The sequence below is a fragment of the Hydra vulgaris genome, chromosome 12 (genome assembly GCF_038396675.1).
Source record: "Hydra vulgaris chromosome 12, alternate assembly HydraT2T_AEP".
NCBI classification, from domain to species: domain Eukaryota; kingdom Metazoa; phylum Cnidaria; class Hydrozoa; order Anthoathecata; family Hydridae; genus Hydra; species Hydra vulgaris.
In genome coordinates this window covers 47,791,098-47,817,500 of record NC_088931.1, presented here as the reverse complement: position 1 = coordinate 47,817,500, position 26,403 = coordinate 47,791,098, and the positions used below count along the sequence as shown (strand labels likewise).

General features: G+C 26.7%; 2 protein-coding genes across 6 annotated transcripts in view; both read right to left on the bottom strand.

The window, feature by feature from the left end:
- LOC136089116 (uncharacterized) overlaps positions 1-2,985 on the bottom strand; it is a 4,042-nt gene extending 1,057 nt beyond the window's left edge. Inside the window, exons 1-2 of the mRNA XM_065814841.1 lie at positions 2,646-2,985; positions 2,164-2,498 (exon numbers count right to left, since the gene is read on the bottom strand). Of these exons, the coding sequence (XP_065670913.1) occupies positions 2,164-2,498; positions 2,646-2,932 (622 nt within the window). The 5' untranslated portion in view covers positions 2,933-2,985. The remainder of the gene's footprint in view (positions 1-2,163; positions 2,499-2,645) is intronic.
- Positions 1-26,403, bottom strand: part of LOC100213148 (intermembrane lipid transfer protein VPS13A) — a 234,420-nt gene that overhangs the window by 142,090 nt on the left and 65,927 nt on the right. For all 5 annotated transcript variants that reach the window (XM_065813519.1, XM_065813515.1, XM_065813517.1 and 2 more), the window contains exons 15-20: positions 25,833-25,907; positions 23,063-23,156; positions 14,648-14,710; positions 14,444-14,573; positions 14,168-14,271; positions 13,451-13,518 (exon numbers count right to left, since the gene is read on the bottom strand). Coding sequence is in view for 4 of the 5 variants with exons in the window: in XM_065813515.1 (XP_065669587.1) it covers positions 13,451-13,518; positions 14,168-14,271; positions 14,444-14,573; positions 14,648-14,710; positions 23,063-23,156; positions 25,833-25,907 (534 nt within the window). In the remaining variant the exon portion in view is untranslated. The remainder of the gene's footprint in view (positions 1-13,450; positions 13,519-14,167; positions 14,272-14,443; positions 14,574-14,647; positions 14,711-23,062; positions 23,157-25,832; positions 25,908-26,403) is intronic.

Here is a 26,403-nt window from a genome sequence, read left to right as displayed (position 1 = left end):
GAAAAGAGAAAGAGAAACAACATTACGAGATGTGATAATGGTTGGAGGTTGGCTGCAAGAGCAGGTCTAATTATGTTTACAATGCGTTTTTGCACTGTGTTCAAAAGAGAAAGGGCATCATTAGAAAATCCGCCTCAGATATCGCAACAGTATTCCATACAAAGCCGAATTTGAGATTTATAGAGATAGAGAACAGAATTCAAAGTAAGAAAGTGTCGAGCTCGATAAAGAGATGCAACCTTAGCAGATGCTAATTTTGCAACTGATTTGATATATGGTTGCCAAAAAAGATTGGAAGTAAGAGTTAATCCTAGAAGATGAAGAGTAGGTGACTCATCGAGTTCATAAATATAGGAAGATCTAAATTATTGTGATAACGATTGGCTGAAAAAAAATGAATTTTATCTGAATTGAAGTTCACCAGCCACTGTGAGCCCCATGCTGTAGCAGAAGTGAGATCCTTTTCAAGCTCAAATGCCCCCTCCAAGCAATCAGAGAGTGTTAGCTTCTTATCACAACAAAAACAAATGGTAGTATCATCAGCATGCAATGCCATCTTAGATGTGAGAATATCTGGAAGATTGTTAATGTAAATTAAAAAGAGTATAGGGCCAAGGATAGAACCTTGAGGAACCCCTGAAGTTACAGAATAAGAAGAAGAGTGCTGTCCATCGAGGACAACTTTTATATTATGATTGGAAAGAAAGGATTCAATAATCTTAAAGATGTTGCCAGATACAACATAAGAAGAAAGGTTATGGAGAAGACCAGCATACCAAACTTTATTAAAAGCTTTTGAAATGTCAAGAGCAATCGCCTTAACCTCTCCACCTTTATCTAATGCACGATAAAATCTATCAGTTATTACTGTTAGCAAATCAGCTGTAGAACGAGAAGATCAAAATCCATATTGATGGTCAGAAAGTAAGTTAGATTCAAGATGAGAAATTAAGTGTTTATTAATTAAAGATTTAAAAACCTCGCTTATGATAGGAAGAAGACTAATGGGACGGTAGTTAGACAAATCAAATCACTCTCCAGAATTTTTGAAAATAGGGATAATAGATGCCGCTTTCCAGCAGGCTGGAAAACATGACTCTGATAAGCACTTGTTGAATAGTTTTGAGAGTATAGACGACAGCTTCTGCAAGAGAATAACAGGTATGTTGTCCGGGCCACAAGCTATAGAAGAGTCTAAGCAGGAAATCACTTTAGATACAGAAGCTGGAGTGATATGAATGTCAAGCAATGGATCAACCCGTTTGTTGGCAATATCAGGTAGAACACATCTAGTGGAATCAAGACATGATATTGGTGAAAAGTTCTTAGCAAACAATTCAGCTTTGTCTTTAGGTGAGGTGACAAAGTCTGAACCATACAAGAGACGTGTACAAGAGGGAACCATACAAGAGAGGTATATATATATATACATATATATATATATATATGTATATATATATATATATATATACATATATATATATATATATATATATATATATATATATATATATATATATATATATATATATATATATATATATATATATCAGTGCATGTGATAAATAAAATCGCCCAGCACAATAATATCTCATAAAACTGAAACACGTTATCAAAGAGCGTAAATAAAACTTCGTAAAATTATGAGCGTGTAATTTTAAAGGTTTTTTGAGTATTTTGCTCATGAAATATATAAAAATGAAGCAATGTCATGAACCACCTTTCCCTTTTGAAATGATATTATATTAGGACATACGCTACTGAATTGTGGCTGATGAAGGTCGTATCTTAAATAATAAACTCCTGGTGCCATAAACCTGGCATGCTTGGTAAGACTTTTACACTTAGCCAATATAATAAAGTTGTCTTTAATTTTACAGGCAATTTTACTTACATATAATTTTTCTGTCTCTAAATACTTCATTTAGAAATAGAAAAATCATCTGTCATTTGAGTACTGCTATTTATAAGAGAAGCGAGAGTTGCACTCAGTGCAGTAGAACGTATTCCATATTTCTAGAGCTAAATCTTTTCCTATATTTTTTGGAACAATAAGAGGAACAGCATTTGATTTTTTTAAAAGGTTGTAGATATTCTTCATCTTGGTCATTATCTAAAGTATTTAAAAGTTTTGTTACGTTTTCAAATTTTTCAGTAACCAACTCTTTCTGGTTTCTCTCTGTTGTTCTTTGATTTTGTTTTTCATTTCTCTTTTTGTTTTGTTTTTTACAATTTTTTGTGAAATTTTATCTTTATCTAACATTTTCTGAACAAGTGCTCCTTTCTGGTCGTTAAGAAAATCTACATCTTCTTTTCTAGTTTTTAAATCTTTAGTTTTATCTTTCATAATAATATCTTCACAATTGCTATGAATTATATCAAATACCACCTCTGGCATTCTTGAAAAATTTTCTATTTTTAAAACTAAATTTGTACTTAAATGGTTCCTGTGTTTGTTTAAATCTTTTCTCTTCTTTTCCAAGTCAACAATCTTGTCTCTAAAACAAAAGTAGAAGAATGCATTAAAATTAATATAATTTATTATAAATATATAAAATTTTATGACTTTATAATTGTTAATTATATAAAATTAATTTTAATTGGATTAAACTAAAAATTTAAAATCATTTTAATATAATACAAACCTGATATGCTTGTCAGTATTAATAAAAGGAATTCCTTTTTGCCAAATTTTCTTTACCTCGTAAAGGACGCATAGTAAACATTTTTGGAGACAACTGCCTATTTCAGCACACTGTGCAGTAAAGAAATCTCCAAGAGGACATGAAGTTATATTAACTGAAGAAATGTTTGGAAAACCAGCTCTTAGTATAAGATCTCTGTAATGGTAATATTGCAATAGGGTTTTTTTAATTGGCAATGATATTGTGTAACATTGTTCCAATTCTTTTTTCAACAAGAAAAACTTCATGATGAGATATTTTTCCAAAACTATTGCTTGTTGACATTATTTTTATTTACACTAAAATGAAAATTTTGAAAATTACGGATTTTTTTTAACTTACTCCTTTCCTCCCTCCCACTTCCCAAATATACAGAGCATGTATTTAAATAACCATTTCCATCATCTTTAGCAGTAAAACAAAACATAATCAAAAATTAGATATATCAGGCTACAAAAATAACATTTAAGATATCTTTGAAATATTTGTAAGTGACCCTGCCCCCTTCATTATTTACAAAAATTATAAATTTTTGTATTTTCGGACTGCTGAGACTGACCATAGGGGTACCCATAAAAAAAAAAAAAAATTACATCATTTTAATTCATTTATCAAAAGGAACCAGAAAAATTACTATGGTATTTAATTGACTTTGGTGTTTTATGCCCCACCCTAATATATATATGGGCAATTGCACGAGATAGAGGGGAAAAAAAAAAAGTTTGGAAGACATATACTAACCTCAATAAATTTTTTTTTAACTATTTGAAAATACTTTCAAGCTAAAAAGTCATTAAAAAAATCATTTTATCGTACCATAGTATTGTTTTAAAGATGTAAACATTTTTTGACGTTTTTATATAGCCCTGTTGTGAAGCTTTGAAAAAGGTTTCTATGCTGCGTTTTTTTTTTATTTATTGTTTTTTTTTTTTAAACATCTTTGCTTCCAACAAGGCTACAAGCAACCACTATTAGAGTTGGAAGTTACTGGAAAAGAAAAGATGAAGTTTGTAGAGCAAGAAAACGATTGACAGATGACTTAAAAGTTTGCAAATTATATGAATCAGGAAAGCAAGATGAAGGAAGCAAATTCCAAATAACTGATGTTCGAGGAAAAAAACTAGATAAATAAAAGTTTTTGGAGCATTTAGGAACAGTCACAGAAAAAGGATGAGACTTAATTGAATACCGAGTATTACGAGAATTAATCTTAGTAGATGGCACAAGAGACGCTAGCTCTTTAGAGCAGTGCCCATTATAATATTTGTAGAAAAGCGAAGAAACATTGCAATGATGTGATAATGGTTGGAGGTTGGCTGCAAGAGCAGGTCCAACTATGTTTACAATGCGTTTTTGCACCTTGTCTAAAAGAGAAAGGCAGAAATGGCAACAGTATTCCATACAAGGACGGATTTGAGATTTATAGAGAATCTGGAGTAAGAAAGTGTCGAGCAAAAGAGATGTAACCTTAGCAAATGCTAATTTTGCAATGGATTTAATCCCAGAAGATGATGGGTAGATGACTCATCAAGTACATCACCCTTTATAAATATAAGAAGATTTAAATTATTGTGATAAAGATTGGCTGAAAAAAAATTGGGTTTTATCTGAATTAAAGTTCACCAGCCACTGTGAGTTACTAAAAAGTAACTATTACTTTTAAGTTTAGCTTAAAGACAAAATTAAAGATTATGTAGAACATTATTTATAAAAACCCACTCCAACTATATATAGAAAAAGAATATATTTATCAAATTAATGCGTTACAACCATCAAAAAGCTTATAGAGCGAGAAACAGAAAAGCGAAAGATCAAAAGTTTATAGAGCGAGAAGCAGAAAAGCGTTGTTGGAAAATGAAAGAAAGAGAAGTTATTAAAGGAGACAGTTATTAACACCAAGAAAAGAAAACAAGCAAAAAAATATAGCGAAATTTCACAACCAAAGGTTAAAAATGAAAAAGAAACTTGAATTCACTGTTAACATCAGTTTGAATGTTAACAGTGATAATTCTTATAAATGCAAATCGTCAATGACAAAAGTATTAAAGAAGTATTTAATTATATTTTTTAATGTTATTGCTTTCGCATTATTTAGGTTTTTTTATATTAAATAGAATTTTTAGAAAACAGGTTCTTCCAAAGTCTCTAAATAAAAGACAAACTATTGCAGAACAGTTAGATGAACATGGAAGAGCAGTTAGAAGAACATGCTCTACTAAAGAAATCACGCGAGTTCGCATCACATCAGAAGAAATTGAAAAAGTAAAAGCATTTTTATGAAAGAGAAGATATATCAATAATGGAAATGACTTGAAATTTCTTGGAAGTTTCAAGTCATTTCCATTTTTGGTTCATTTTTAATAGCTTAAAGAATGTCAAATTAAAGAATGTCAAATTAGATTTTATTTTATATATACTTAGTTACAAATAGGATAATAAATAATTGATTACTTAAAATCTCTAATAGAGTGAAAAAGTTTATGAAAATCAAAAAATTAAATTAATAATTTTTAATTATATAAATTATTCTCCATTTTCAACAAAATAACTTTAATTTGCTGGCTTTTTTTGTTTTTAAACATTCTCTGGTGCGCGACAACTTAAAGTGTGATTAAATGGAGGTCAGCAATATATATGCTGTTTGCTTTAAAACCATTAGTACTATTTTGCTTTTTATCAAACTTGTAAAAGGAAAGAACTGTGTCTCAATGAAGCTTCATAAATTTGAAAGAAAAATTATTTAGACAGCTTATTTTAGCATTTAAAATGCTTTCTTAATGTGCTATATTTTTTATATTACTAGTTTATATAGTTTTACATAAATAGAATAATAGATTTAAGTAGTCTTTTTTGATTTACAAGGTCATTGAATTTCAGTTTTGCTCTAAACCATAAAAAATAAATTGTTCTGAATTAAGAAATATTTATTTAGAGAAACCGTCAAGTTATCAGAAGAACTTCTGGCGTTTTAGAAACATCATGAGATAATAAAATGTTTACTTCTGTATTAAATCATAATAAAAATGTGATCGTGCAAGTCTAAATCAAGTGTCTTTCGGAACAATTATGGAGCTTATAAAATGTTTACAACTATCCTTGTGTAAAACCAAATAAATGTGTTCTATATTTAGAAAGAGTTTTAGGTTTTAAAGTAGTATTGAAGGAAATATATTTGAAAAATTAGAAGCTTTAAAAGCTGAAATGAATAAATATTTTTTATGTAAATAAGAATTTTTTGAAGTTGGTGATTTAATAAAATAATCAATGATTTATATAAAGGATATTAATGAATTTTGATATGTTATAATCACTGAAAGAAATATTGACCCTCCTTCTACAATTGTAAGGGTTGCTGTGGATTCTGGTCAAGATTTTTTAAAGGTCACAATGAACTGTTTTTAATCCACATGATAAAACAAGCAACCAACCTGACCTTGATAATGCTAGAGTTAAGCATTGTTTTATTGTTGATACTGTAGAAAGAATATCTGAACACAATAGAAATCTTAGGAAATTAGTTAATCCTCTTAATCTTCAAAATATTAAGTATTCTGTTGCATTTGATTTAAAGTGTGCAAAATCAATGTTTTAATGGCATTACAAGCCATGCTGTAAAATATAGTTGTTTGTTGTGTGAAGGAGAGAGTCTTTTGGATGGTTAAGTAAAACAAACTTTTCCTTTAAAAGCCAAAATCAAAGATGGCTGAATATAAAAATGTAATTAATCCAAGAGCTTTATATCTTGAAGAGGATCCAGACACAATTATAGAAAATTTAGTTCCAGTACCTGAGTTGCATTTTAATTGAAATTGTAACAACTTTTGAAAATTTTTTACCAAAACTACGGCCTGGCTTTGAACAATGGTTAAACTCAAATTATATATATTTTAGAGGTTACCATGGCATTGGGTTTGATGGCAACCAACTTTTAGATATGTTAAATGTTCTTGCTCTTGATATTGCTGAACAAAGAAAACGTGATTTACTTTACCAGTTATTGAATGTTTAAGAAAGTTTCCAACAATCAAACATGCTACTATAGTAGAAAAAATTATTGGTGATATTGAATCTGCTGTTATGGGACGACTCGTGCTAATTTAATGGAATATATTAGTCATTACTTTGAAAATATTTCTTTAAATAAAACATGGAAAGTTCATATTGCAGTTAACCATATTGTACCATTTCTAAAAAGTACCAATGCTGATAATGGACTTTGAATTTACTCAGAACAAGCAAGTTATTCTGTTCATCATGATTATAAAAAAATATATGGATTAAGTATAGGAGATGAATTTACTCAGAACTAGCAGGTGTTCATCATGAGTATAAAAAAAAAATTAATTAAGTATAAGAGACAAAAAAACCACTCTGACTATGCTAAGTTATTGAAGTTAAGTATTGTCGAATTTTCAACATTTCATAAATAGTTAACATGTTCATTATTTAAGTTAATAAATTATTGACCCACAATAGTGTCAAAATTGGGTTTACCTATGTACCACCCCTCCCCTTTTAATATAAAATCAAAATGTATTAAATTTTTATTTTAGCTATCTCTATGGAGGTTCTCAATACCCTTACTTAATTTAACTACTGTGTTATTTCTTAATAACACAGTAGTTATTTTAATGACAAAAAGTTAAGCAGTTAATTAATAACAACAAAAAATTGGGTGCAGGGAGACTTCAAACCTGGCAGTCACTGTGCTTCACAGTGAATTTGCAAATATATAATTTATGTATCTTTGTTTAAATAATAGTTATTTAAATTAATTATTTATATATTTTCAGAAAAATGACATGCAAGTAGATTAAAAAAACAACAAGATGCATGTTATCAGAAGGGATAGTATGCGTTGCAATTAATATGGTAATAAAAGTTAAGAAGTATATTAGAGATTGCACTAAAATTAATAGCATACCTGTTATGTCTTTACATAACAAACTTAAAAAATACAAAGGTTTCTCTAAACTAGAAGATGTAAAGAAAAAGAGTATCCATTTAGTTCTAAATACACAAACCAGTAAATATTTTCAATTCATCAAAAAAAACTTCTTCTTGAATATTTAAATTAAAAGTAGTAAGAACCTATATGGTCTTACTTATAAACAAGTGTGAATATTGTCCTACGACTAGTTTGAATCATGGCATTAAAATTGACAAATCTTGATCAGATAACCAACTTGCAGGACTAGACTGGATGAAAGGATTTATTAGAAGGCAACTTAGTTTATGAAACTTGAAAATACCGGTATTTCACGAGCGACTAGTTTCAATCAGGTCAATGTATCCAAATTTTTTGTAAACTATGAAAAAACAATTTTTTATCTTGATGATACAGGAGTATCAGCTGTAATCCTTGTATAGTTACTCCTAAGGGAATAAAGCGGGTAGAACAAGTCGTGTCTGCAGAACGAGAACAAATTATAAATAAATACATAGGTTTACCCACAGCTACTGTGTTTTGCCAGAATATTGGAATATTGGATAGCAAAACACTTGCTCAGCTGTGCAAAAATTTTTATATTAGTAAAACTTTTAATATTAATATTCAAGAGTTTTTAATTTAAAATTCAAGAGTTTTCTAGTGGAATAGTTCATCATTCACCATTAAATAAGATTTTAGTTTTTTCTTATAAATAATTGTGTTTTTTTTGTCACAGATGATATTTGGAAGTATATTCCAAAGTTTAGGACCATGGTGGGATGATGCTTGATTACCAAAACGATTACTGTATTTTGTTTCTTTTAATTTTAGTGTTCTTTCTGACATTGAGAAGTGAATTAAATTGCATAACGATTTGGAATAATAGATTTGTGCATTATTACAAGGACCTTGAAATAGATTCTTTCTCTAATTTTCAGCCAACGCAAATTGTTAAATTCCTGATCGCTTATATGATTTTCTATTCTAGTTTTAAATACTAGTCTTGCTGCACAATATTGAACAGACTGCAGTTTTTTTAATAGTACCATTTCAATTCCAAAGTAGAGGGAGTTGCAATAATCTAGCTGTGCAATACCATACTATGGTGCACAAATCTTTGTGCAATAAGAATTGTTTGATTTTGGATACTTTGCTCAATATATCGTAGCAGTTTTTAACAACCTTAACTATTTGTGTTTTTAAAGATAACTCATTGTCAAGTATCACACCTAAACTTTCTAACATTCCTTGTTAACAAAAGTACCTTTAATAATAATAATATCTTTTTGAATGCTAGGTAGTACCATAATTAATATTTTTGTTTTTGATTGGTTAATACATACGAATGATTCATTCATCCATTTAAATATGTATTCAAGACATTTTGGTGTATCCAGGATAAGTGCATTATATTAAGATAAAGTAAGGAATGCTTTTAGAGTTTGATGATCCTCTGAGTATCCAAAAGTTTTAACATTGAATATGTTCAGATATTTAAATAGTGGTCTCATATAGATAGTAAAGAGCTTTGGACCTAGGACAGTACCTTGTAGTGCTCCATATTTTACACTTTGATTTGTGCAATATGAGTTACCAATTTTGACTTTTTGGGTATGGTTAACTAAAAATGATTCCAACCACTTGTGAGCTGAGTCAATTATACCTGTTTCACTAGTTAATAGTCCAAGTAGTTTTCGCTGATCAATGGTGTCAAAAGCAACACTTAGATCAAGTAATATTAGTACTGAAGGTGTATGTTTATCAAAGAGTTCAAATATATCATTGGTAAGCTTAAGTTCTCTAGCCATAGGTAAGTAAAAGTGTTTCAGTTGAGTGATGTTCTTCATATCCATATTGATATTCTATATGAAGACTGTTTGTTGTCATGTGGGAATCAAGATGATTGGAAACTACTCTTTCTATTAGCTTACTGATAAATACTAAATTAGAAACTGGTCTTTAATTTTTGAAGTCTTCAGTATCTGTGGCAAAGTCTAACTTTTTTATTATTGGAAGTAATGTCAGCATGAATTGTCTAAAAAAGTAATGCACTTTTTTAGAAAATCCATGCTGCTTGATTCTAGCCATAGGTTTACTATTTCAACCCATATGTTTAATGCTTCTAAATTATTCCATAGTAGATATGTGGGAATGGGATCTTCAGGAAAACATTTTACTCCAAATGACATGATTGTTTTGTAAATTTCTTTGTATGTTGTTAGATCAAAATTTCTCATCTTAAATTATCACATTATGTGCCATAATTGGAGCAACAGGCAGCACAACCCCACCAGCTTTTATATTTCCTAGAGTTGGCTTTAAAAAAGAATTTTTAAATGGTGCACCAGAAGTTAGCTTAGGATTAGCAAACTCTTCTGATTAGATAAATGGAGTTTGTTTCATTGAAGTTTTAATGCACATTAACTGTATGAAAGATAATCCAGTATAAGTTTTACTAGAGAATCATCAATTCTATGCTATTTTTGAAGCATTTATGCTTTGCAGAGAGTATGGAATTGTATTTGTAACACGTCAAGTCACTAGACATATTGCCTACAACCTCTTGATGTAGGACTATATGGGCCATTTAAAGGTAAATTAAAATTTATTTTTTATGATTGGATGCTAAGTAATCCTGGTAAAATTAAGCCTACTTTAATTAACAAATCATATTTAGTTTTAATTAACACCTGCTTTAATAAACACATCATTTTCATTAAACAAAGTCATATCAGCATTTGCCAACACTAGTAACTGGCCTTTTTGTAGATCAATTTTTCTGTAAATTATTTTGAGTCTGCATATGTAACAGATTGCCCTGATTTGAAAGCGATAGGAGAAAAACTTCCTGTTAATGTTGTAACAACCAATAAAGAAGAATCATTACAATCAGGTAACATTCCAGAAACATCTAAGGCATCATTATCATCTGTAGAAATGATTACAACAGATAAAGTCGAATCATTACAATAAGGTGCATAAAGTATTCCAGAAACATTCAAAAAGTCTCCAGAAATGATCCATCCCAAAGCTCTATGGTGTAAGCAAACTAAAGGAAGAAGAAAATATGGAAAGTCCAGAATACTCACTCATTAAGGATAGGGATGATGATTAAACATGTATTAAAATAATTACGTGACTACAAACAAATTTTTTCAGAAAAAATTACTTAGTTATAATACCATTTTTGCAATGGGATAAATTTTGTAATGAATATCCTTAATAAAAAGCCAACTATATATTCTTATTCAAAGATCAAAATTATTAACAACACTAAAGATGAGAAAATGAATTTGGGATTTAAACAATTTTTATTATTTTGAATGATTTTTAAATCATTCAAAAGTTATGTTATTTTGATAATTCAACTTTTGAATTTTTATATTGAATTTTTGAAACAATATTAGTTTTTAAAAAAATCATGCAATTTATTAATTTCCCAGTGGGCACTGGACATAAAAAAGACCTCTTTTGAATGTCTTTTAAACGTTTTTTAAAAGTTTTGATGCCTTTTGAACATTCAAAATAGATTTTTTTTAAGGGCCGTTGCCCACTGGGTTTGTTAAATAATGCAATAAAATGTTCAAATAAATAAAAAGTATAAATGATAAATAAAATGTACAACTAATAACTAAAGTCATAACATATATACAACTTTGCTTGGGTGTTTGCTTACTATGAATTTTTGAAATGAAAAAACTAAAGACTATAAATTAAGAACATTAGAAAATATAACATTGTTTGTGCAACATTCTCCCGGTAAACGTTCAATCAATTTCTCATTGATTGACAGTGAATCCAGATCAGTGAGTGTTATAATAACTTGTTTAGCATAATCATCTCATTTATCATCTTCACATATCTTACTAACAATTGAGTTTTTTCCTCAAAAAATGCACTAATGTGGTATTTCAATATATCCTTTAATAGGAACTTTCTTTATGACAGATATTGTTCCACTACTAAGTTTTAATAGCCATTGTAAAAATTCTCTTTTCCCATCATGTACTCTAATATTTTAAGTTAATGCAAACTTTTGCCATTACCATTACCAATGCAAAGAACATTTTAAACATGCTTCTACAACTTCAGCTGGTTGCCTTCTTTTCACAACAGGCAGTATTTGCCTAAAGTTGCCACCCAAAATGAATAGTAGTTGTCCTCTTTTCATAACAGATTCCCTTTTAACAACAGAACATAAAATACTTGCCTAAAGTTAAAAAATAATTAATTTTTAGATGAACAAAAAATAATTAAGTTCAAAAATGAATAGCTTAAATAATAGCTTTAAGTTATATATGATAGTTATATTACCTGATTTTTGTGATATCAATTCAAAAGTTGTTCACATTAAAACAGTTAAGTTTGATGTCAATTATACAGTAACTAAGCACTTTAAACTAGACTTTTTGAATACAGCCAATTACACACTAATAGATTTTTTTTAGCCAATTAAATTACTAATTATACTTAAACATTAACTTTTGTAAAAATAAACTATATTTAATTGTTGCTAACACATTTTTTGATTTTTTATCAAAAATCATCAAAACCGTTTTTATAAGGGATACAAATTAATCACTTTATTACACAAATCTATTACAAAGGGTTACAAAGGGTTACAAAGGGTTCTATTATAAATATTTATTTTAATTGTGCTTAACAGATCATTTGGCAATATATATATATATATATATATATATATATATATATATATATATATATATATATATATATATATATATATATATATATATATATATGTATATATATATATATGTATGTATATGTATATATATATGTATATATATAATAAAACAGGTATGTGGTTAAGTGAAGCAGATTACAAAATAAAATAATATATTTCATTTAATATGTAAATTTTAAATAAAATATATTATAATATATAAATATCTGCTTTGAAAAGAAAAAGCTTTGAAAAGAAAAAAGAAGTGATTAAAAACTCATTTGATTCAATTTTAATTTCAAAATGTCATGTCTGATATTTTTTGTTCCAAAATCAAATAAGATCCTACAGAATTTTTGACTGGAAATAATATTTTGTAGGTTAATCTTGTGGCATATCAAATGCTCCTTAAACACAGTTTTTAAGTAATTAATCCCCAAACATTTTTGGTATTTACTGGATAATTTACTATAATTGTATCTGATTTAATTTTCATTTTAGCAAACAATTTTTTAAATACCAAGTTTTAAGAAAAAAGCTTGTGGTGCAAACATTCACTTGAGGTACAAACATTGAATGTTTAAAGCTGCTCTCTTGTTTGTTTTTGTTTTTTTATGTTTTTTTCTTTCCTCAAAACTCATAGAGCTATGTTAGTAACATAGCTCTATGTTAGTTTTTACATTTTTTTTTTACCATATGGGCTCAAATTAGGTGTATTGCAACCAAGAAGTACTCCTTTTTACACTTTTGAACAGGTTTGAACTTTAAAAAAATCTTTATTGCAGTTTAAAAAATTGCAATACGTCAACTAACAATATTAATAAATAATAAAAATTTTAATAGTATTTTATTTAGTATTTAATCAATAGATCTAAAAAGTGGAAATGAAATAAAACTATTTTTATCTTACAAAATGAAAATGTTTACTTTATATGTTATATGCAACGTTAATGACATTGATGTCATATCAGATGTCTACTTGAGATTAGTTTTTACTATTTATAAAACTCTTGTTCAAATCTCTTATACTAGTAAACATATTTAAATAGTAAAAAAATTATATTATGATTCAATATTTTTGTTTCCTAAACATCACATGATAAATATCACATGATAAACATCACATGATAAACATCTCATGATAAATACCTATTTGTTTCATCTTTCAAATTAACCGAGCTTGCTTCAAGATGCAAAGAAATTTGAGACCGAACATACTAAAAAATGTAATAAAACTTGAGAACGAAAATATAGAATCTATTTAGATTAAATAGATTTATATATACTATTAAACAAACTTGTTACATTGATGTACAACTATACAGCACAAAACAATGGACAGACCCAGAGTCTGTAACTACAACATATCAATGCACATTTACGTCTCAGAACTAAACTGTTTTTATATCATTTGTGACCCATATCAAATAAATGATAACTAAGAAATTTTTAGCTAAAAACACCTATAGCTTGTTGAGATGTTGTGGGTTAAAATAATTCTATTATCAGTTGAAATAACAAGATTTTTTGAGATTATCAAGATATTTCTTGAGATTATCAAGTCTTGAGAAGACTGTTATTGAACTCCTCTACCAAAAAAAATATTGGGGTTCCAAATTTTAGGGATAACCCCAGAACCATTGTCAAGATGTTATATTCCAAATTTGTTTTGTTGTCTTTTCCGATTACCGAGAAAATGCTGAACTAGCATTATTTCAACTAACAGTTATCGTTTATTTAATATGAACTTCAATGATATAAACTATGCAAAAAAAATTATGAAATAAATAAAAAAGGAGCATGTGTCACAAGCATTTTTTTTTAACACAAGAATATGTTTTTTGAGGAAATGTAAATAAAATCTACTTCTTTTGAATAAGCAGGATGTTCCCTATCTTTGGTGTACCCTATAGCATGATAAAGATCATTCTTTTCTTTTTCACTAAATCCAGCCAAAGACAACATGCTTGCTAAATTTATTTTAAAATTTTTAAATATGAAATTGCAGAAGAAAAATGCAAAAATAATACATAAAAAATAATAACAAAAAATGGAGCATAAAATTATCTGCAAAAATACCATACAATTAAAAAGAAAGCAAAATTTAAGATACAAAATTAAAGATACATATTTGAACAAAACCTTTTTCAGTTATTTTTTTATCTTGTAAACTATTTGGTCTGGAACTTATACCAAGCCACTCCAGCCAACTTAGAGGTTGTTCTGATTTTTCTGCCAGATCAAAAGCACCATTTTCTTTTTCAATATTAAACTATGTTTAAAAAATAAAAGAATAACATGATATAATTTATAAATCTGGAATAAAAAAGTTATACGAAAATCAACCTCATTTTCAGCTTGTTTTCTAGCGATTAATATATTGGCTACATCAAGAAGCTCTTCCATTTTCTAAAGTTTAAAAACTGATTTTTATATTAATAAACCTTTAATTAAACTAAAACTTTATTTCACATTTGATCAAATCTGATTATTATAAACTTTGTTTTAAATCTTTAATCTTTGTATCAATTTCAGAAATAATGTTGATTAGATAAATACTGCATGTTTAGTCTACCATCTTTTGAAAAAAATTTACTATAGTTATAAGAAATTAAAATCTAAGTGTTTAAGAAATTTCATTTTGATCTAGACCAAACATGATGAACTATAGTTTACCAGCATCATTTGCTCAAAAAAATATATATATACATTAAACAGTTAAAAAATTACTGACAAGAACTGCTTCTATTTTTAAATAAAATGTAAAAAAAAAATGATTTTTAAATTTTACCCAGTAAACAAGCTTTAGTTGATCCTCCTGACGGGCCAGTATTGGCTATAGTTGGCTAACTATTGGCATTCCGTGCCAACCATTAAGCGACTGTATATCACGTGTTTTTGAATCATATAAGTTTCCCGTAAGTTTTATAAATGTATTTCAGGGCTCGAATTAACGTGAAAAAATCTAATCGCGATTTTTTTGTTGTTCATAACCCCTCCTCCACTCCCGCCGGAGGGGAGGGGGCATTATTTATTTTAACTTATTTATAATAACATATATAATAAGTCTCATTTTTGTATAAGATGTCATAACATTTACGTTCAGCGGTTGTAAAGTAGCTTTAGTTATAATTTACATTATTACTATTATTATACTGCATTTAATCTAACGGCTGTATTTTTGTAAAATCAATGAACTTGATATAATCTTCTTTTAATTAATTATTTCATTTTCTATTTTATTTACATATTTTAAATTGTTTAAAACAGCTAAAATATTTAATTTTCTTTAAATTTTTAACAGTAAAAAAAATTATTTAAAACTCTAACAAAACAATCTATAAATTTGAAACAGTTATAAAAAACTTTTAAAAATGACGAAAATATTATCGTAATAAAATGTTAAAACTTAACATTTTCACAAAAACCCACACAATCACAAACAAGAATGATAACTAAATTCTTATTAGATAAGTTTTCTTATTTAAGTAACCTTATCAAATTCCCATGATATTTCTATCTATTGCTTTTTCATTCAATGTATTTTTTAATAAAAGTTAAGGTTCATTTTTTCATTCAATAAAATAAAGCGAAAGAAAAAAATGTGTCTAAATCATAGAATCTTTTACGATCTAATACTTTTGTTGATTATTGATTTAAGTTTTGCCAAGTAGTACGCAATATTAAACTTTTTCCGTAACAAGTCAGCGTCTTTTAGGGCGTATTTTACGTAAGTCACTTTTACAGCGTATTTTACATAAGTTACTTTTACAGCGTATTTTATGTATTTTACAGCGTCTTTTACAACATATTTTACGTAAACCACGCCCGATTAGAGTATTATGAATAACATGGTTAGATAATGAAACTGAACCTAATGTTGTTTGTTGATGAACTCGCGTGGCCTCTTTATGTTGCGCACTGCTTAAGTGCGATGCCAGTGAATCTTTTTTTATTGATATTGTTCCTGGTTTGATCCAGGTCATGGAAAACAATTTTGTTTGACTTATTCGTTTTTCAAATTGTTTACATAAACTGCATCTTAATCTGATAACTTCATTTCCATTTAAATCGTATTCTAACTCGCAATTAAAATATTTTTTCCACTTTTTAACTGTAGATAATCTGCATCTGTGGTCCTTATTAATTTAAAATCAGCAAGTGTACTAACAAACTTTAAAGTTTTTTTTTAATAACTATTTAGAGTCTATATTGCCTTCCACTATTCTTCGCAAAACAAACTTATAAAAATATCATTAAATTTGTTCATAATGAAAGAGCTAAATCGGAATAAAGCCCTTGAGAATTCGAGATAAGATAGTGACTTTTCAATCAATTAACTTTTATTTCTTTTTTCAATCAAAATCTTTTATTTCTTGATTCGAATAGGTATTTAATTGTTTGTTTTTTATAAATTTTTCCATCCTTAAACAATCGATCTTTTTCCTGCATTTGAACATTTTTGCTAATTGATTTTCTAAATTTTTTATTTTTCTTTCTTTTACTTTATGCTCCGCTAAAAAAAAAATTATCGTTACAGAAGTCACTGCAGTTTTATACTGTAAAAGAACACTAAATATTCGTGAATAGAGTATCAATCTTCTAAAATAAAAAAAGAATAATCACGAAAATAAAGAAAGATCGCGAAAAAACAAATTTTAAGAAAAAACTAATCGCGAAGGTGCGAAAAGTAATCGCAATACGCTTAATTCGAGCCCTGTATTTATAATTATATTTTATTTAAATGTTTTGTCGCGTGGTCTAAGTGAATAGAGTTACTTTAATTTGAAGCAATTTATCATTTTTTTTCTTTCAAATGCTTTTTTGCCTTTTAACTAAACTTTTAAACTCAAACTCTCCTTCACCTTTTAATATAACTGTTATGCTGGTAAGTACAAATATTTTACTTTTATCCATTAGCGACACATTCAGATATAAATTTTGACATTAATTAGAGTTTTTAATTTAACTTTATGATGACACCATCATAAAATTAAATTAAAAACTATAACAAATGTAAAAATTATGTTGTATTTGTAGACATTTTAGCTCTATTTTAACTATTAATAAGAATACAGCTAAAATGTATATGTGCGTATATAAAAGTATGTTTATGCGTGTATTTCTGTATGTATATGTGTATATATATATATATATATACATACATATATTATACGTATGTATATACATACATACTTACATATATATATATATATATATATATATATATATATATATATATATATATATATATATATATATATATATATATATATATATCAGGGCTCGAATTAAGCGTATTGCAATCGCGATTACTTTTCGCACCTTCGCGATTAGTTTTTTCTTAAAATTTGTTTTTTCGCGATCTTTCTTTTTTTCGTGATTATTCTTTTTTTATTTTAGAAGATTGATACTCTACTTGCGAATATTTAGTGTTCTTTTATAGTATAAAACTGCAGTGACTTCTGTAACGATAATTTTTTTTTTAAAGCGGAGCATAAAGTAAAAGAAAGAAAAATAAAAGATTTAGAAAATTAATTAGCAAAAATGTTCAAATGCAGGAAAAAGACCGATTGTTTGAGGAAAGAAAAATTTATAAAAAACAAACGATTAAATACCTATTCGAATTAAGAAATAGAAGATTTTGGTTGAAAAAAGAAATAAAAGTTAATTGATTGATTATTTGATTATAATAGTTATTAAAAAAAAACTTTAAAGTTTGTTAGTACACTTGCTAAGTTTAAATGAATAGCAATAAATGGATGCAAATAAGGACCACAGATGCAGATTATCTACAGTTAAAAAGTGGAAAAAATATTTTAATTGCGAGTTAGAATACGATTTAAATGGAAATGAAGTTATCAGATTAAGATGCAGTTTATGTAAACAATTTGAAAAACGAATAAGTCAAACAAAATTGTTTTCCATGACCTGGATCAAACCAGGAACAATATCAATAAAAAAAGATTCACTGGCATCGCACTTAAGCAGTGCGCAACATAAAGAGGCCACGCGAATTCATCAACAAACAACATTAGGTTCAGTTTCATTATCTAACATATTCATAATACTTCAATCAGACGTGGTTTACGTAAAATGGCCGTAAAAAAGGCTGACTCGTTACGGAAAAAGTTTAATATTGTGTATTACTTGGCAAAACTTAAATCAAAAATCAAAAAAAGTATTAGATCATAAAAGATTCTATTATTTAGACACATTTTTTTCTTTTGCTTTATTTTATTGAATGAAAAAAGTGAACGCTAACTTTTATTAAAAAATACATTGAATGAAAAAGCAATAGATAGAAATATCATGGGAATTTGATAAGTTTACTTAGATAAGAAAACTTACTTAATAAGAATTTAGTTATCATTCTTGTTTGTGATTGTGTGGGTTTTCGTGAAAATGTTAAGTTTTAACATTTTATTACGATAATGTTTTCGTCATTTTTAAAAGTTTTTTATAACTGTTTCAAATTTATAGATTGTTTTGTTAGAGTTTTAAATAATTTTTTTTACTGTTAAAAATTTAAAGAAAATTAAATATTCTAGTTGTTTTAAACAGTTTAAAATATGTAAATAAAATAGAAAATGAAATAATTAATTAAAAGAAGATTATATCAAGTTCATTGATTTTACAAAAATACAGCCGTTAAATTAAATGCAATATAATAATAGTAATAATGTAAATTATAACTAAAGCTACTTTACAACCGCTGAACGTAAATGTTATGACATCTTATACAAAAATGAGACTTATTATTTATGTTATTATAAATAAGTTAAAATAAATAATGTCCCCTCCCCTCCGGCGGGAGTGGAGGAGGGGTTATGAGAAACAAAAAAAATCGTGATTAGAATTTTTTATGTTAATTCGAGCCCTGTATATATATATATATATATATATATATATATATATATATATATATATATATATATATATGTTATTATATAATAGTTTATATGTATGAATTTTGTGTTTGAGAGTGACTGAATCTGTAAATGTAGGTATAGCTTATATGGTATTATATTTAGCACTTCCCTAAATGACTACTTCTATGCCCTTATTGTTATTGACAATAATCTATCAATACATTAGTTTTCGATTCATATATGATGTTTTTCTTTGTATTTACTTATTCGTTACATTTTTTCATTTCAGATTTATCATATGATGGATTTATGCAATATAGAAGAACAAAGTATTGTAAATTTTTATGAATTTTTTAAAAACATCTACTAATAATTAGTCCAGACAACGTCTAATTTTAAATGTTGTAAATGTCATTTTTAAGTAGTTTCTAGGCTTTTCTAAATGTGTTTCTTATTCACATAGTTTTACAAGCAAGGTCTGCAAGCAAATTTGAGCTGAAAATTTTTTCTCAGCCTTTAAGAAGAATTGATGTTGTTCTTTGTTTAATTTAATTTGTTTAAATATAGTAGTTTTAATAAATAAATGTTTGTTTGTTCTTGGTTTTTTACTTATTTGTTTTCAGATTCTTAAAAACTAGGCAACTTAGCTAAGCAAGTTTTGTTTTATTCTTTAGTGCAATTGGAAAGAGCTGAAAGCTATTTTTTAATGCAATTGGAAAAAACTGAAGTGTTTTTTAATCACTTCACACAGTATAACTGGTACTGATTTGAGTAAGTTTACTATTTTTATTTTATTTTATATTTGATTTATTTTATATTAGATATATATTTTATGTATTTAACATGGAAAACTGACTGTAACTTGTTGAGACGAAAGTAATCATCAAATTACAGTCAGTAATTTGTTGATCACTTAAATAATTTTGTGCATTGTAGTCTATATTCTTTGTTAAACTAAAAATAATTGATTTAAATAAATATTGTTTAATATTTTTGATAAACAACATAAGTATATAAACATAAAAAGATATGGATTTCAATAAATCTTAAGTTTCAATAAACATAGTCTTTGATTAGAAAAGATCACAATTTGTAAGATTCTTTTACATTTTTTTATTATTCAGTTGTAACAATAGTAATATTACTTGTAATATGTTTAATGATAATAGTGAAATTGAAGTGGATAATATTAGGCTCAAAGAAGTTATTAATGTAAATGTTAATAGGCAACTTGAAAATAGTTGTTGTAAAGTGAAAGAGATAGATCTAGGCAAGATGAAATTAACTGTTGTTGAAATGTAAGAAATGCTGCTCAGCAAGCAGAAAACTTACTTGCCACAATTCAGTATCAAGCAGTGTTAACATTTGTTAATTTGATTTTACTTTAGACAATTTAGAACAAAGCAAAGTATAAGTTTTACTATTTATATTAAAAATTAATAACAGTTTTAAATTTAATTGATTTTAAATTTTTTTATAATTTCAAATATAATCATGTTCTTTTTTTTTTGGTTGTCTTTGTCATCATTTGATTAGTTTGTTTACTGTTAAAACATGGTTTTAATTTTGTAAATTTAATATGATGTAAAATTTAGCCTATTAATCATTAGTCAAGAGTTAGAGAGAAGCTGGAGCTTATTTAAGAAATTCTGGATATTAAATCGAGGTAAAAATAATTTTGTTTACTGGTAACATAATAAAACCAGCTACTTCTATTCATTGCGTGTTTTTTTACTTTTTTTAACATACTGCTTTAAAAACACTTTCTTTCTCTCCCTCTCTCTCTTAGATGAGAGGGAGAATTAATAAAACTTATGTAATTACTGAGCTCTTACATATTTCCTTATACCACAATTGATAATGACCATTTTTAAGAAATATTTGACAAGTTGCTTGCTATTTTATGGTATAATTGTTCAAATTGTTTAACTATAATTGTCTCTCGATTGTTCAAATAATTAAAATTGTAATAAATAAAATCTTTTTAGTCCAAGTATTTTATTTGATAAAATATTTTATTAAGTTGTGGTGTTATTTGCCAGTGTTACTACATTGTTTTACCTAACCTTTTTATAATTTTTTCTTTTTTAATTACTCTGGAGACAGTAATGTGTGTTTACAAATATTTTATGCTATGCGCTATTGCTACTGTGTTTTGTGTTGATAGACCTAGGCTATTATAGCTATTTTTTCATTCTATATATTTTCTGTTATATTATTATCCTAATTCTACTAACAATAAAATGCAAGTAATACTTTTTTAATCAAAAATTTAAATTTTTTTTTCTTTTTTTTTATTTAGGTATTTGTAGGCTTTACTTGAATTTCTTTGGTACCTGTGTTAAGTTAAAGACATAAAGACTGTGTTAACTGATGTTAATGCAGTCTTTATGTCTTTAACTATAAGCAATGACATTGCTGATAGGGAGTCAAAGTTAAAATATTATTTATAGATAAATTTGTATTTGATTTTTTAGATAATATATCAAGTTATTAATGTGTTTTTGCTATTAACGATTTAATTACTCATAACCCGTATTAGGGGTTACTTACTGCTAGTTTTTTATTATTGTTGCTGTTGTAAATTTCTCTTGTTATTTTTATAATTGTAGTTGTTATTGTTATTACAACTGTTATTATTATAATTGTAGTTATTATTGTTATTACTACTGTTATTATTATAGTTGTAGTTGTTATTGTTATTACTACTGTTATTATTATAATTGTAGTTGTTATTGTTATTACTACTGTTATTATTATAATTGTAGTTGTTATTGTTATTACTATTGTTATTATTATAATTGTAGTTGTTATTGTTATTACTACTGTTATTATTATAATTGCAGTTGTTATTGTTATTACTACTGTTATTATTATAATTGTAGTTGTTATTGTTATTACTACTGTTATTATTATAATTGTAGTTGTTATTGTTATTACTACTGTTATTATTATAATTGTAGTTGTTATTGTTATTACTATTATTTTTATTACTATTATTATTATTGTTATTATTACAATGATTATTATTGTATTTTTTCCTGGTGCCGAGCAAACAATTTGTTTTGTGTATAGCATTTCTCATTTTGATTTCAAATATTCAACTCATTTTTTACCATCGCGCCAAGTTGTAAAGATAGTTGTAAACATTTATAACATTTGCACTTTCGATTAAAGTGCAAAAGTGAATTAAAAAAAGGGAAAAAAATCATATAATTGAGCCGGTAATGGTACCAACTGTTAGCCAACTGTTTTATTACTGTTGGGCCATTAATGGTACCAACAGTTTATAAAACAGTTGGCTAAGTGTTGGTAAAAGTGTTACATTTTTTTCACGGTACTAACTAAATAGCTGACTATTGGCCCACCTGTAGCTAATAGTTGGTTAATAGGATCGGGCCAACTACTTACCAACTGTTCAATGTTTACTGGGTATTACCTTGTACATATGGTCTAATTAAAATTCAGAAACCTGATAATTCCTATAACAAACTAGATGCATATCTAGTTTCTTAAAGGATTTTTTCAGAATTTTAAACTATAAACGTTTTTCAGAGTTTTTAACTATAAATGAATTGATGTTTAATATCAATCATCAATACACCTCATTACCTAATTTTTTAAACTAGATGTTTGATATCAATCATCAAATTTTTTAGCAAAGTCAATGTTATAGTTTGTTTTGTTTTTAAATTTCTGAAATTTTTTTTTTTAGAAATTTTGACGAGATGTAATTAAACCTCATATCATTTGACATATCAAATGAATTTAAAAGAAAATACTTTAAAGTCAATAAAATAAAGACCAAATAAAAATTCTACAAACCTCATCAATTTTTAAACACAATCTCTATAAACATTTAAATAAATGTATTAATAGTTTTTAATACTTCACAATTTTCATATACTGTCTTCCTATTTAGATCCAAATACTGGTCTTTCAACTTCTCTTTATAAAAAGCAACATATGATCTGTAATTACCTCTAAAATAAAGTTTTATAATTCTTTGTTTTTAAAATGATAAAAACTAGTTTTAAACTCTTGATTCTGAAATATCATTTTATTTTATATCAGTGTTTCATAAATAATTTTAAAAATGCAAAAATATGTATCAAAGGACTAGAACAAGCTGGTTAAAATAAGGAAAAAAATTAGGATAAGAGAAAGGATAAATAAATTAAAAAGATGTGTTGAACAGATGTTCAGACCAAAATAATGACACAGTAAAGCATATAATAAAAAAATGATAAAAGAATTTAAGCACCCTGCAAAGCATTATTGCAACCCTTTTAATGCTATCCACTTTTTTTTTGCAACTATGGCTAACTTTAACTGTATTTCGATTAAAAATTTTATGTAATTTAATAAAGGGCGGGAAGTGTTTATCAACAATTTATAGAAACACTTTTCCTATATTAGTGGAAACATTTTTGCTATACGGATATTGAACTAAATTACATTTCTAGTTCTATTTCGCTTTTTAATTCAAAATTTTAATTCAAATTTTTGAAATCCACATTTGTTATTTTTATTTGTTTTTTAATTCACCTCCCCAAGGCCGAGAAGGCTACTACAGACGAGGAGGCTAATTAATTGTGGTTCTAACCCTCTCTCAACTCTATAAGTCACAAACCTTGATGAACAAGGCTGCTAAGCAAAGAAACAAGTTGAGGAAAACAAGTTTAGAGGAATTTAATACATTTTCATTAATAGAGTTTTAGTTTATTAGTTGAAATTAGATCTATTTTAAAATTTGGGATGGATGATTTGAGTTAATATTAATATACAATAATTCATCATTTCATTTTTTGAAAGGCTTATATGAATTTTTAGAGTGGTTAAATTAACATCAAGAAAATTTAAAATTTTTAAATTTATGCTTACTTTAATTTGAAAGTCAACATTTTTAAAATTTCCTATATCTTTTCTTAATTTATCGAGGTGTGGACCAAACAGGAAGTGCAAAAAGATAATAAAAATCCTGACGTTGTAAAATCCAATTGAAATTAAGTAGCTGACTAATACACTAATAAAACTCCATCCTCAGGGCCAGAATATATATACTAATGAATCATTTGGAGAGCCTGATGAAAAATGGCTAGCATCACTCATCAGAGATGCATCCGTGTTATCTTTATCACCATCTTGTCATCAATTCTTTTAACTCTTTAACTTCAAACCATGAGCCTTGATGAACAAGGCAGCTGCTTGGTAAAACAAGCTGAGCATGGTACTACCAGGGACATGTTGGGAATCAAACTCAAATATACTTTAACACCTTTTTAATTTTTAAATGATCGGGCCGTGGTGCAGTGGTTAAAAAGTTTGCTTTAGAAGCAAGAGATTTAGGGTTCGGGCATATTTTGTGCCATCAGTAAGAAAGGAGGCATGAACTTCCTAGTTAGATGCTTTTCCGCAGTGCTCTGTGACCATTAGGTCTTTTTGGGGCACCTCAAAAACAAAAAACAAAAAAAAAAAAATAACATGATACTATGAATTTCAATACTCAGGAAAAAAAATGTTTTATTTTGACACTATAAATTTAACTAACATTACTTCAATTTTCCATCAAAATCAGCTCATATTTCTGCATTGAAAAAAAACCTGGTAAGCTGATAATTTAAAGATAAATAGTTAATTGCTTGTGGAAAATAAAAAAGTAGCCAAACCCAAACCCTAGGTCATTTGTAAGCTCAGTAAAACCATGTGTGGCTATTGTGCATTACATATTGGCTGAAGGGGTGGGAAATTGTTTGCATGCCTTCATATTTAATGTCATGTACTTTTTCTATCTATGGAGTACGAAGCAATTTTAGTCAAACTCTAAGGCTAGATCAAGAGCAATTGACCTTATTTAGATATGCAAATCTTGGAGCCCAGAAAATCTGTTTGCCTTTTTTTACTAAGAAATGTCCTTCAAAATATGATTACTGCTACTTAAACAGCCAGTAGTTTTAATAATGTTATTTATTTAAATTGCCTTAAAACATAAACATCTACTTTAAACTTTTAAAAATGTTTATTAATAAGTGATAGAGGTCATTGTTTAACAGTAATAATGTTTATTATTAATTGATAGAGGTCATTGTTTAACAGTAATAACAGTAGTATTGGTGGTGGAGTATCTTATGTTTTAATTTACAAAATAAAAAAAATGCAATTTAAATTCCATTTTTTAAAGTTTTTACAAATAATTGATTTCATCAAAATTTATGAAAGTTTCTTTATTAAGTTTATAATTTCTCAAAATTTTTCCAAAATAGTTTTTCTCAAAGAATAAGAGCAAATTTTAAATGTTATTTCATTGTGTAAATAATAAAAATTATTTTTTAAAAAACTTTTTTGGTAAAATTTACAGTTTTAACTTATATTACACAAACTCAAAATTAAAATTTTAAGCATCACTACCTAAATTTTATATATATATATGTATGTATAATTTTTGTTAGCTTTGACTAATCATCCTTGCTAATATTAAGTTTTTAATATTAAGTGTTCACCCTTACTCACCCTAATATTAAGTTTTTTAAACTGGGGTTGTTTAAAAAAGTTTAGCCAAGGCCAGAACTCTAATTTTTATTAGTGTCACTACTGTTAATACAATAAAGTTATTGAAAATGTTAAAAATTCAAAATTTTATAATCACATTAAATTTCAACCTGTGCTGTTTTATTCTTTCCCATGTCCAGCATTTATATGAAATTTCAACATAACTCTCAAATATATACCTCCACCTAATAATAATTGTAATAAATAATATACATATAAACTATTATGAAATATTCAGACGCAATAAAAACATTAATACTCAGCATTCATAATTAACAGACTGACAAATACTGAAAAATTTTGACGAATTCTAAAATTTAGGAGAATGAAGTTTAATTCATTCAGCATATAAAATAGTAACCCAGAACTCAAAATATTTAATATAATAACTTTTTAATATGATGTTAAATAACTTTTCAAAATTATTTAAAAACTAAAAAAAGAAAACAATTTAATCATTTTCTTTTTTTTTTAGTTTTTAAATAATTTTAAAAAAGCAGCAAAGAATTTTTCAAAAATTTTAAGGATCTAAGTATTGGATGATGGGATTCCAGCAGAAAAAAAAAAGTTAAGTTAAAAAAAAGTTAACATAAATTTTAATTGAAAATAAATAATTAAAAAATGTGTTTAAACTATTTAAAATAAAAAAAAACAAAAGATTAAAAAAAACTTTAATTTTTA